The 13654-nt window shown below is 37.7% G+C and overlaps 1 protein-coding gene across 1 annotated transcript; it reads left to right on the forward strand.

Annotated features, from left to right (window-relative positions):
* The first annotated feature begins 140 nt into the window (after positions 1-140).
* LOC143880943 (uncharacterized) lies at positions 141-11208 on the forward strand. Its single transcript, XM_077383924.1, has 2 exons — positions 141-449; positions 8809-11208. The coding sequence occupies exon 2, from the start codon at positions 8829-8831 to the stop codon at positions 10713-10715; it is 1887 nt and encodes a 628-aa protein (XP_077240039.1). The 5' UTR covers positions 141-449; positions 8809-8828; the 3' UTR covers positions 10716-11208.
* The last annotated feature ends 2446 nt before the right edge of the window (positions 11209-13654 follow it).

Here is a 13654-nt window from a genome sequence, read left to right on the forward strand (position 1 = left end):
TTAAAACATGGTAGTGCCAATACCAGTACGCTATGAAAAGAGGGAAAAGCGTATATGGTGCGCCCATTACCCAAATACCCAACCGTGCGAGAGAGAGTAAAAACCTTTCACACGCCACACGTGCCTATCACGTGCATCAAAACGGAAAAAAGAAGAGAAAAAAAAAAAAAAAAAAACTCCGTTTCTCTCCGCATTCAAGTTCCCCGTTTTTCCCATTTTCCTCGTTTTTCTCTGTCCTGAATAACCCCTCGATTGGAAAATATTTTTCTCCTCCCGTTTCTCTTCCGATCCGTAAAAAAGTTTCTCATGACAAAGGAATCGCTTTTTCTTCTCCGATTTTCCTCTTTTCAGAAATTTCCCTCGTTTTCGAAACCTATTGAAACGATTCTGCCGCAAAATCTCTTCCACTAGCTGTTCTTGGTCCAATCGATTCTCTTATTATTATCAAGGTAATGTGATTAACCTTTTCAATCTCTTTAATTTTTTGAAATTTTCTCTTTTTGTTTCAATTCTCATAAAAGAAGAGGAAAAAGCAAAAAAAGAAGAAGAGAAGCTCGAATTTGCACATTTTGTTTCTAAGATTTCTTCTTTGAATACCTCTTCTCATGAATGATTCTAAATCTTAAATTAAAGATGTTAATTCATGCTTATTTTTAGTTTTTTTTTTTTTTTTAACTATTTTTGTAAGATTATGAAGAATGGATGAATTATTTGTAGAATTAGAATATGTCAATTACAGTGAAAACATTGCTTATAAGAATAGAGGGAATTGAAGATGAGAATTCAAATCTATCGTTCTTTATATTGTTTCATTTGAAAAGACTATATGCTTGGTAGAAATCATGGAAAATATATTGCACAGTTATGAACTTATGACATTGAGATATGATTCAAATTTGATGTTACACTCTCCTTTACATCACTTCAGAATTAGTCATTCCAGCGTTGGATTGTGTAGGTTGAAGCCTTAGAATTCTATGAATGATAAAACTAGGAAAATGATAGGAGTCAACTCACTGCACTTTGGTACGAAAGGCGAGAGGAACTATCGTGGAGGGCTGAATTAAGTGCTAATGTGTATGCAAGAACCACATTAACTGAATATAATGAGAAACACCTGATTATATTCGTAACCAACTTGGATGAAATTTCAACACCTAGCATAAATTACTAGATACATGATGAGAATAATTTGCTTAGGTTATGGGCGGCCTAAGGCTTTGTGCGGCAGACAGAGAATAAAAATCATGAGCTTGAAATTGATTCATTCAACCCAGGAGAAAACTAAGCACATACCTCCATAAATGACAAGGAGAGTAAGATATTTGTTCTCTCAAAGAGAAACAACAACAGAAAGACTCATAAATTTCAATTTTCGTAATGGTTACAAAACTAGTTCAAAGTTCACTTCTATAGACCATATACTTGGCCTTTTTTTACTCCAAAACCTATCCAAAGTATGGACTTCTAATCCTAGACACTTTTCAACTTTAAAATACTTCTTACACAGTTCTAAACAAGCTAGTTTTTCAAAGAAAACTAACCCAAATCTCCTCTAAATAAATAAATTTACATATCCTAAATTATTTCTAATAATAATCTAGCCCTAGCCCAACCTTCATAAATCGACTTCAACCTCCTTATTTTAAAATAGAAACACTAGAAGCTCCAAAAGGCCACATCTTCTCCCATAACATGGATATTCTAAAACCCGACAAAATATTCCAAAAGTTCTCATAGAATCATCAAAATTCATAAAAAAATCTTTAATCAAAGTTCACTCATCCTAATCCAATTTTTGGTTTAAGGACCTATGGATTGCTCTACATCATTCGACTTTGGCGAATCAACAACACTACCATATCTTCTTGAGATTTTGAACTAAGATATTTTGGAGATCCAGTTCATTGAATGAAGTATTTGGAGTAGAGATCAATTCCTTTCTCCTATACTTCAAAAATTCTTATTCATATATTTTCTAAAATAGTAGATCATGTTTTTTTATGGAAGTTCACATGGTCATTGGGAATAATAAGTTTAGTAGTGTCATCTTCTTTGATAAATCCATGAGAAAGCTTTGATTCTTGCAACCCTAAATTGTTGAAATTGACCGAAACTCATAAATTAATAAGGGATTTGCTAGGCAATTTCGCGGAAAGCCATTTCGCGGTTGGCTTTTGCATGATAGAATATCCACCTCAGCTGAATTAAATGAAAAAGACAAAATCTGCCAAAAAGTCAACCGGTGTGGTTGTTCTCATGTGCAAAAGCCATCCGCAAAATGGCTTTCCGCAAAATTGTCTAGCAACTCCCAATTAATAATGGGGCTCCATCGTCATTGTAGTTTTCATTAAAAGTATAATCATTGAAATTTTCTGTTAAATTATCTTATGTATTTTGAAATTATACTCCACATAAAACTTGAAATCATCTCTCTCCTCTTCCAAATTGATGCAGTGTAGAAAGAAAATATGAATTTGAGCCAAGGAATCCGGCTTGCAAGTCACGAAATCAGGGAAGAAAATAAGAACTTAAGAAGAGGACCATGTGTCTCTCAACTTTTATTCAATCTAGAGTAGAACTTAATAATCTCTCCCTCAAACCCTAACGCATGCATGCTTTTATAATTGAAGCACTTGCACAGCTTTAAAAACCTATTCCAATAACACAATGTTGGAACCATAGTTACCTGAAACTTCCTAGTTCGATGGGAAGCTCCCTTATCGCTTCCGGAATGCTTCCCACGTGTTTTCTATTAATAACTAAGAATACACTTTCTATTGAGGTGCTTATTTTTCCTAAAGAGTGTTCTCTCCTTTTGATAACGTCGAAGGAGCGTATTTAAAAAGAGTGCATTTGAAACTTGAAAAAACTTATCTTAAGCTTCAAATAATTATGTTGTTCTTTTTCTAAAAGCTTAACATTGAATCTACATGAATAAAACATGTGAAACTATAAATCCCTAAAACTTATAAGTCTAATCACTCGCGAAGTCTTCTTTGTTGTAATTCTTACCTACATTAACACTTCCTCCATAAGCTGCTAAAACCCTGCTCTTTCTATACACTTCTTATTCTCTCTTAATGAGGCTTATCATATGCTTTATATTGACTTTCAATGGCACTTCACACACGTTTCTTATTTACTTTCTTTAGAGCTTTTCACTTCCCGCATCTTCTCTTTTCTAACCCCTCTCTGCTTTCTCTTTCCGCATCGCTTTTCGCACTTCCTATCCTGTTTGGTGACTATGGTTCGATCAAGAAAGGAAAAAAAAAATGTAATAAATTGACTTCAATCTTCATGGATAATTTATTGATTGACTACGCGATTTGTTTGTCAACTGTCAAGTTTGTCGATTTGTTGTTCAAATCGTTGATTTATTAATAGCATTATTGGATGACACAAATCGTGAGCTCTTTCAAGTTTCAACACTTGATGGGCTTCTTCTTGGCTCAGTCTAGACCATCTAGGCACTCTTGCGAAATCTGATTTACATAATTCTCTTCGGATTGGGGAGAACTCACCCATGAGTTTATGTCATCTTCATCCAAAGCTAAGCGCTTTTCTGTATACACATCATGGCAATGCTTCACAGACCTAAGGACTTCCTTGATACCAGAAGAGATCTTTGGAAATAAATTCCAATGTCTTGCCTTTTCCAAATCGTCCTTCCCCATGACATTCTTGGGTGAATTTGAACCATAACATGTAGTTTGGCACTAACCCGTGAGGCAGTTTGTTAGAAATGTTATACAAAAACTCCTCCACAATTGGGCATTCCATTTGTGATATCTTAATTTCACTATTTCCATCTAAGTAACTATAACAATCACAACTTGGGATTCATAGATAATTTCATCGTACTTTGACATTAAAAGTTGTTAGTAATGGAGGAGAAATAGAGAGAGAAAGAGATGGAGAAAAGTGAGGGTCAATGTTCAGACCTTTCACAAACATGATTTATAGATATCTATATATATTACTAGGATTGTACAAGGAGAAAGACTAAAATACCCTTAAACAGGCACGTAATTACTTAACCCTTCTAATATTCCCCCTTAAGCTGAAGTGTATGTATCATACAACCCCGGTTTGTTACAAATATCACTCAACTTAGACTTTTTCAATGGTTTGGTAAACATTTAGGCAATTGATCTCCATAGTCCAAATTGGGTTAACATAATACATACTTCTCCCTTTTGGAGCTTCTCACAAATGAAATGACAATCCACTTCAATGTGCTTATTCCTCTCATGAAAGACTGGATTTGAGGTGATATGAATGGTTGCTCTATTACCACAGTACAATGACGTTGGCGATGAGGAAGGAATGCCAATCTCAGACAAAAGAGATATCAACCAAGTCAACTTCTCACAAGTGTGAGCCATAGCTCGATATTCTACCCCTCCGCACTAGATCTAGCCACCATATCTTGTTTCGTACTTCGCCACGATACTAAAGGTACAATATCCTGTAGTTGACCTCCTGTATGCTGGAGATTATTCCCAGTCTGCATCAGTGAATCCTTCGAACTTCACATGATTATGTTTTCTAAATAATAAGCCTTTCCTGGGAGCACTCTTCAAGTACATAACTATTTGAAGAACATCTCCCCAATGAAATTTTTGTGGAGAACTCATAAATCTGCTAACCCCTCCTACCGCCTACAACGAAGGAGATATCAGGATGAGTCATAGTCAAGTAGATCAACTCGCCAATCAATCTCCTATACCTGCCTGGATCTTCCAACAGCTTCCCTTGATATGGATAGAGCTTCATACAAGATCTATGGGTATCTCAGCAAGTTTTATTCCTAAGGATCTTCTCTTTTAATATACCCAGCACAAACTTTCTCTGAGACAAGTAAAGACCGTCACGAGAATACACCACCTCAACTCCCATAAAATACCAAAGACAACCCGGATCCTTGGTGCAGAACTCTAGTTAAAGAAAGTCTTTCAGCTTTTGTATGTCTATCATGTTATTTCCAATAATAACAATATTATCCACATAAACTATCAAGAAAATATATTGAGTGAGAACTAAACACTGAGTGATCGACAATACATTGTTTTATACCAAAGTGCATAACAACCTCACTAAATCTCCCAAAATAAGTTTGGGGAGGCTGTTTCAGTCCACAAAGAGCCTTATGAAGACGGCATACTTATCCCATCTCCCCCTGATCAACTGATCATACCCATGAGGTTGCTCTATATAGCTTCCTCAATAAGTTCACCATGCAAAAAAGGCATTCTTCATATCCAATTGATACAGTGGCCAACCCCAGTTTACAACTAATGAGATAAGAGCCCGGACGGATGAAATTTTCACAACAGGAGAAAACGTCTCAGTGTAATCAACCCCAGATGTCTGAATATATTCTTTCGCAACCAACCCGGCTTTCAGATGCTTAACAGTACCATCCGACAAATACTTGACCGAGAACACCCCTCAACATCCAACAGTTTGAGCACCGGACGGATGTGGGACCAATTGCCAAGTGCCATTAGAATGAACATGGCGGCATGCCAACCTGGGTGAGCTAATGCCTATGCAACATATTTAGACATAACAACATAAAAAAAAACAAAGAGAAATGTCTGATATGAAGGAGAAATACCATCATAGAAGACAAAGTGAGAAATATGATGTGTAACAGTGCGTGAAAGAGTCCAAGAAGTAACTGGAAAATCAACAACCAACTGTATCAAAAGGAAAAGTAGACAACCGATTACCTGAGGGAGGCCCTTCCGACCGGGAAGGGAATTGGACGGTGGAGGAGGATCTGAGATAGGTGCATCTTGATGAGTCTGCCAAATACTTCGAGGGCCACGAGTATAAACCTGCATTGAGAAGGTGTGTCATCCAAAGAAGAAGGTTAGTTATCCACCTCACGACCCGAACCCTATCTTCAGATCCTGAAAAACACTATAAGGGGGAAAGAAAGAAATAGAACAATTAAGATGTTTAGTTAACTAACTAATAGAAAGTAAATTAAAAAGAAATTTGTGCACACAAAGGACAAAAGGTAATGGAAGACCAAAATGAGAGGAAGCCACACCTACTCCTGAGACACGAGATGTAGTCTCATCAATCAAGGTAACGTTATGACTCGGTGAAGAATGTAACCGAAAGGAAAAAAGTGTATTGAATTTACTGGTCATATAGTTTGATGCTCCGGACCTCCCATCTCTCTCTCTCTCTCTCTCTCTCTCTCTCTCTCTCTCTCTCTTCTCTTCTCCTCCCTCTCTCTCTCTCTCTCTCTCTCTCTCTCTCTCTCTCCCTTCTTTTCTTCTAATCCATCTTTCTCTTTTCACATTCCGCCTTCATCTCTCTCTTTTCATATTTCATATCTCTACTTGTTTGCCTTTTCCCTTCCCTATTTCCCTATCTTCTTACATCTTTTTCACCCCTCCCCCGGTTGGGTTCATAAACTGCTCCCCCCGGTGGGGTTCATAAATTGCTACCCTTGGTTGGGTTCATAAACCACTTTCCTTTCTACCCCTATCCCCCGTCTTTTCTTGATCTTGATCTCTTACTCGGTCTTGAATTTCTTTACCGTGATTTTGATCTTCCTTGATCTTGATCTTGATTATTCATTCTGTCTGTCTTCTTGGCTATCATGGATTCACATTATTTTAGTATCAGAGTCATCGAAGCTGGATTTACGTCATATTCTTAGAAAAAATTTCAACTTTAAAACACATGTAAAACAGTTCTAAACCAGCTAGAATTCTTTCAAAACAAAAATAGAAACTTTCCAAAAAAAAAAAAACTAATCCAAATGTCCTCTAAAAACATAACCTTCCATCATAAGCTGTTTATGTCCTCTAAAAACATAACCTTCCATCATAAGCAGTTTCTAATTATAAACTATTCCTAATTTAACCTTCCTACTGCAACTTAAACCTCAATTCAAAATAAATATTTATTTCTTTAAAGGTTATTATTCCTCCAATTTTGGTTTAAAGGACCTATGGATATTGCATCAGACATCTTGCAACTAAGAGCATGGTTTTAAATTTCGGCCGAAACGTTTCGTTTCGGCCAAAATATTTCGGTTTCGGTGGAAAATGAAACGAAATTCACAGTGAGTCGGAAAAGTACCAAACGTGAAACGTTTCGGAAATTTCACCGAATTTCGGTGAAATTTTTACAAGATTTCGTCCGAAATTTCGTACCGAAACCGAAACGTTTCGGTTTCGGTGTAATGTCCACTTTCTTGAACAATAGGAGAAAGTTTTTTAGATATATGGAAATTACATTCTCCACAATGGTTAGGGTTGACTCACAAATACTAGATGTGGGTCATGGTTAATTGGTATTGTATGTCCATTATTTTGTAATTGCATGCTATTTGTTCAATTAACTTTTCTACCTTTCACAGTGAAAAAAGCAGGGTTTCTCTCATTCATATTGGAAGCTACCTTCCACAATCTTTGTCTTCCCTGTCTTTTTCTTTGAGGTCTCTTTTGAGATTTGCCTTAAGTTCTTCTAAGACAACCTCAACTAGTAATTTTAGAGCCTTGTTGGTTTTTTCATGAGGGTTTAGAACTGGTAGGCTCATTTTCCCTCTAAGTATTAGAAGTCGTTGAAATTTGAAGTGTACTGACATGTCATTTGCTCAGGTTTTTCCAAGGTTGCATGGCCTACTCTGCAACCTTGTGTATATGGCACCAGCGTACATACTTGTGTTTAAGTTACATATACTACATCAAAACCGATTGAAATACAAAATTTAAAATAGCCACTTTATTCATGTTAAATTCATATACTACATCAAAACCGATTGAAATACAAAATTTAAAATAGCCACTTTTTTGTGTCACGTTTTAATTATATTCTTAATTTGAATTTCTAAGCTTTATGTTAACAATTGGTACACAGTGTTCACTAGTATATAGACATATATTCTTATTATTGATTTCCTTTGTAGTTTAGTTTTATTCTGTTCCTTGACACATCTCTACCTTTTCTTAAAGAAAGGTTTACGTGAACACCCATAGCAAGTCATTCCAAGTTGGTTCATAATTGGCATTTAAGAAATGAGTTGGAGGTCAGGTGGGCAGTAACATTTTTTTTTTCTAAGATCAAACATGAGAAAGCTTGTATTTAGAATCTAGAGGTTCCACACCCTGAAGGGAAGTTTAATTCTTTAGCTACCTGGTTTTCTAATTGCATGAGACTGTTTCCATTTTGGAGTTGAACTATTAAATGCTGGGAGGCATACAGGTTAATTTGGGAATGCTCAAAACACAATAAAGCCACTGAGTCAACTCTATTTGCACCAGATACTTGGCCGTGCAATTTATATTCCAGATACATCACCTGCTAATTTAAATCCATTCTGCCTTTTGGGGTAGTAATATGTCTTCCTGATTTGGAGGTGTGAACGGTTTCAGCTTCCGTATTCTAGATTTCCTATAAAAATGATGTGCACAACTGCCTTGCCATGCGTCCTTTTGTAATGCAAAATGCCATTATTGTGTTAAATTGAGTTCTGTTTCCATTTGCATTCCTATACATTACTTCTTCATTTATATCAATAAATCGAGAGCATCCTATCATTTTTCACCCAGTAAGAATGCAATTATAACTTTGTAACTTGTACCACAACATGCCCAGTTAGAAGCAAAAATCCTTAATTTGCAAAGCCCTTCTCTATGGCGTCTTTTGGCATTGAAATGGAATTTGCATTATTTATGTTGGAGACACTTTTTCTTGTGCTGTCTTCATCCATGTCAAAGTTGATAATGAAAAGTTTCATTCGTACTTATTTTATTTCATTTGATTGTGATGCCACAGCATTTGTTTGGGCTGAAAAGATGCCCTCGGAAAATGATAAGTGGGGGTGGAAACATGTTAGCGTGTTTGGAGGATTTGAAAAGGGAAGTGGTACCAAGAGGTGGAAATGTAACCACTGCAACCTACGGTATAATGGATCCTACTCCCGTGTGAGGGCCCACCTTCTTGGCTTCACTGGTGTTGGGGTTAAAAGCTGCCCAGCAATTGATAGGTCTTTGAGAGAGGCATTTCAAATTCTGGAGGAGGAACGAATTGCTAGAAAAAAGAAACGGATGGCTGGAACCACAAAGCCTGGAAAGCGCATTCGGCCATCACAGCCAAGTCTGACGTGTGTGTGGAAAGCTTTTGCAAAAGAGGATGTTGATGATGTAGTCGCCAGATTTTTCTATGCCAATGGATTGAATTTCAACGTCACTAATTCTCCCTACTTCCATGACATGGCTAAAGCAATTGCAGCCTTTGGCCCAGGGTACGAACCTCCATCTATAGAAAATTTATCAAATTCTTTCTTGAGCAAAGAGAAAACACGAATAAATAAAGCTGTAATTCCTGTGAAGGAGTCATGGGGTAATACAGGCTGCACAATTATCTGTGTTGATGGATCTGTAGGTAAGATTGGCTGTCACTGTATCAATATTTTTGTCTCGAGTCCAAGGGGACTCTTATTTTTACAAGCTGTTGATGTAAAAAAGGGAGATGAAGCAGATGACGTATTCAGTGGTTTTCTTAAGAAATCAGTCTTAGAAGTTGGGCCCACCAATGTGCTTCAGATAATTTTGCATCCCTGGTCCACAGCCAAATCACTGGGATCTCTTATTCAGTCGGAATTCCAACAAATATTTTGGTCCCCATGTGCATCTCATTCCATAGACATGTTGATGGATGATATGATCGGATTGGATTGGATAAAGCCTATTGTTTTGTGTGCCAAGGGAATTCAGCATACCATTCTAACTCAACAACATTCTTTTCAGTTTACTTTTAGTCAAGATTTAAAAGATGAGAGTGTGGACCCACTTCACCCAAAGTTTACACCCACCTATTACTTGGTGCAAAGGATTCTTGAGCTTAAGCAAGCTTTGCTAGAGGTGGTTCTTAGCGAGGACTGGAGTCAGTGGAAACTCACTTTTCCAGAGGATGTATCTAGTATTGAAGCGACGGTTCTGGGGAATGAATTCTGGGCTGGGGCCCATTTGATGTTGCAAGTGTGTGAACCCTTTGTAAGGCTTCTAGGATTGCTAAATGTTGAGAGGTCTGTCATGGGTGACATTTACAATTGGCGCATTCGGTCAATTGACGCCGTGAGGAGTAAAGGAATTGGTGATATGGTATTGAAACAATTGGAGGTCCTAGTAGAGACCAGGTGGGAAGTGTTGTTCTCTCCACTGCACGCTACAGGTTATATACTGAACCCACGGTATTTCGGAAAAGGTCAGACAAAAGATAAAGCTGTGATGCGGGGTTGGAAGGCTACTCTAGACAGATATGAATGTGATGGAACTGCTCGACGAGTTCTTAGAGAGCAACTGAGCTCTTACTGGAACCTTGAGGGGTCGTTGGGCGAGGAAGATGCCGTGGACTGTAGAGATAAAATGGACCCAGTTGCATGGTGGGAGAATTTCGGCTCAGAAACACCCCAATTGCAAACATTAGCGATAAAGATTCTGAGTCAGATTTCGAGTATTTCTACTTTCCTAGAAAGTTGGAGCAATGACGATTTGGCTTACACGGAAACCATTAACAAGTTAGGAGTAGAGAGAGCAGAAGATCTCATATACGTTAGAAACAACCTTAGACTTCACAGTAGGAGACACGGAAATGGGAATTCTCTCGCAGGAGCTAAAACGTGGGATGTCATTCTTGTAGATCAAATAAGGGGGCCCGTTAATACCCAGAACAAATTATGACAACTCTGCATTTTGATATCACTTTCAAAGTTGAGTTTCCATTTGCAGAGGCATGTAAATAGATGTACTGAAGGATCCACGCATTTTTCCATTTGACTCATTATAATTGCAAAGCCAAGAGCTAATGGGTTGCTTCTATTATTTAAATCTCTGTGTCTATCCTCATGAAGTGCAGTTCGGCTTTTGCTGGGATGTTGAATGCTTATCTTCATTACTGGAAAACAGGAAACGACACTGATCGAGATACAAATCAGAAGAGGGTGTTTTTTAGGAAAAATCAACTTGAGTTGGTAGGAAGAAAATTTCCAGGAAACCACTCAATTTTTCCAGTTCCAGTGATACTCACCCGTCAGATATGGGTACCTGAATTATGTAGCATGCTTTGAAAATACTGGATGTATCCAACAAGGTTATGAAACTTGAACTTTTCATATGTGAATTAGTCATCTATAGAATCTGATTTTACTGTTATGATTCATGGGGTTAAGCAGTTTATCTGTTGATATGGGCATATGGCTGAACTCTTTGATTTGCTTCCTTGCCTCAATTATGCACTCTCAGAAACAAGTGAACGGTGGCAGCCTGTGACTTCGAAACATTTATCTCTCGTTTACCCGTTGGGCTTATAGCGTATCTGTCGCCAAACTACTCGCTGGGCTTATGGCGCATGGTCGCCAAATATATCAGTGCCGGCATTGGTTTTGTGCCTTGTTCATCTGTGAGCCAGCGAGGTACTGGTTTTTTTTTTTTTTTGGTAGTAACCTTATGCACTGGGCCACCCTTTTTTTTTAACCTGTTTCTGAAAGGGAAATGCTAGCGTGAAGTGCCCAAAAGGCGAAAGCACTCCTAAGCACGTGCCTCAGTCTGTAAGGAGTTTTTGGGACTTGTTGCAAATATTTTTCGAAAATTTGAAACTAGTTGGCTAAATCCTAGAAGGCACTTCGCTAAACTGAGAAGGGTATCAATCCTGGTATATTTGTTATTTAGGATTTGCTATGGACCATCGTAGAACGCATTTTGCTCAACAGCCGGCCTGCGAAATGCCTTCTGCGATGGTCCCTAGCAACTCCCCTGTTATTTAAAGGGTAATGTTATCAGCACAACCATATTTTGAAAACTTCAAAATATGGTTGTGCTATATCATTTCCCTATTTAGAGTGTTAAGAAGTACTATGAGTCTTATGACTCGTATCATTCGTTCCTTACTGGTCGCAAACTTCCTTAGAACCTAAGGGCTTGTCTGGACTGCAGGAATTTTCGGGAAAAGCTGGGAAATGAAATATATTTCTAAAATGTCCTACCTTTTTTTTACACTCCAATAAAGATAACTTGAACCAAACCTATTTAATTTTTATTTAGAGGGACCTTCAATTTATGATAATATCCCTATAATCATTGCATGTAAAACCACGAAAAGGTGGAATTTTGCTTGGATTTTATGGGAATGATGCTTTTTCTTTCTTTCCATCTCCTCCATCTATATTGGTAATGGCACTCCCTACCGCTACTCTCCGAGGTTGACATCCAAACACTACAACTATTCTACGAGCTAAGTTACATGTAAATGCAAGACTTGTCTCCTCCATGTTGACTACTTATACCACTACTCTTCGAGGTAAATACCTGCAACCAAGCAGGGCCCAGAGATTGCCCCAATAGGTTACTTTGATAGCCTTTTTATGCTGATAATATACTAGTAAAAATATGCTGATAATATACTAGTAAAAATGTGAAGTATTTTATATTTTAGAACATTTAACTGTAAAAGCCATATTTCATTAAATGATAAATATGTTAGCTTGAGTCATTAAAGTTGTTTAAAAATGCATGCTGTTACTTATTGATTGGATAGCAAATATATACATTTTCAATGGCATGATCAAACCGCATTGAGAATTACATATAGATAAGATTTTGGAATCTTATATACAGTACAGAACATTCATTCATTAATTCAAAAATTAGGAAAAAAATAAACAGGTCGTTTTGAAATACTTGATTGTTAAGATTTATTCCTCTATCAGTAAAGAACACAAGATAGAAGAAAACAGCATGTAGTACTTGGATTTGTATGTTTTTTGACCGACTGCACAAGCAAATATTTATGGTAGAAGGGATAGAGAAGGCCCAGACATGGCGCTCCTAATGATCTCAATAGTACTTGGGTTTGTATGCTTTTTTGACAAACTGTGCAAGCAAATATTTCTGCGACGAGGGATACAAAAGGCCCAGGCATGACGCTCCTAATGATCTCAAACATGCCCTCATGACCAATCATCAATCAAACCATGGCTGATCTAAGCCGTTCTTGGAAAGCCTCACTTCAGATAATTCAATGCAAAGAAAAAAAAGCGTAATAATTGGGTGATCCTAACTATCTAAGTAAGATTGTATAAGAGCACTAAGACCGACGATCACTTTAGATGGTTCAATGCCACGTGGACGTGTTCTGATTCGTTGATTTGACCCGCAGTCACAAGTCATTTGATCGCGTATTGTGACTCCTTCATTTTATACCACTTGCTTTGGGGTAATTCCACCAAGAAAAGTTAAAATGGTACTTCAAAATGGGATGTCCGTTCTAGATTTCATGACGCGAAGATGGACCACTTAATGATGATCTGCATGATCGACGATCTCTATTAAATACCCATGTCCTGTTGTGGGACCCATCACTTGATAGTAATGCCTGAACAAGTGGCCACGCGCGCTTCTTCCTAGCATCTCGAGTATAAAATTGCCAAACCATTGTGAGAGAATCAAGCGGGCCCCACAGAAAGAAAGACCAGTTCAAACACGATCCGGACAAGTTGCACCAAATGATACGGAACGTCTCCACGTGACACTCGTTTACTGGATAGATTTATTCCCAACCACTCTAATCGCCTACGCTCTGGGAAAGTTTCAATCCAATAAAAGCATCTCGTCTCGACACGTCA

This window comes from Tasmannia lanceolata, unplaced genomic scaffold (genome assembly GCF_043159265.1).
Source record: "Tasmannia lanceolata isolate RefF3 unplaced genomic scaffold, GAP_Taslan_0.1 ptg000007l, whole genome shotgun sequence".
Lineage (NCBI taxonomy): Eukaryota > Viridiplantae > Streptophyta > Magnoliopsida > Canellales > Winteraceae > Tasmannia > Tasmannia lanceolata.

Bases quoted from the DNA above. Each gene is read 5' to 3' on its own strand.
- LOC143880943 (XM_077383924.1), top strand. From the start codon at position 8,829: ATGCCCTCGGAAAATGATAAGTGGGGGTGGAAACATGTTAGCGTGTTT.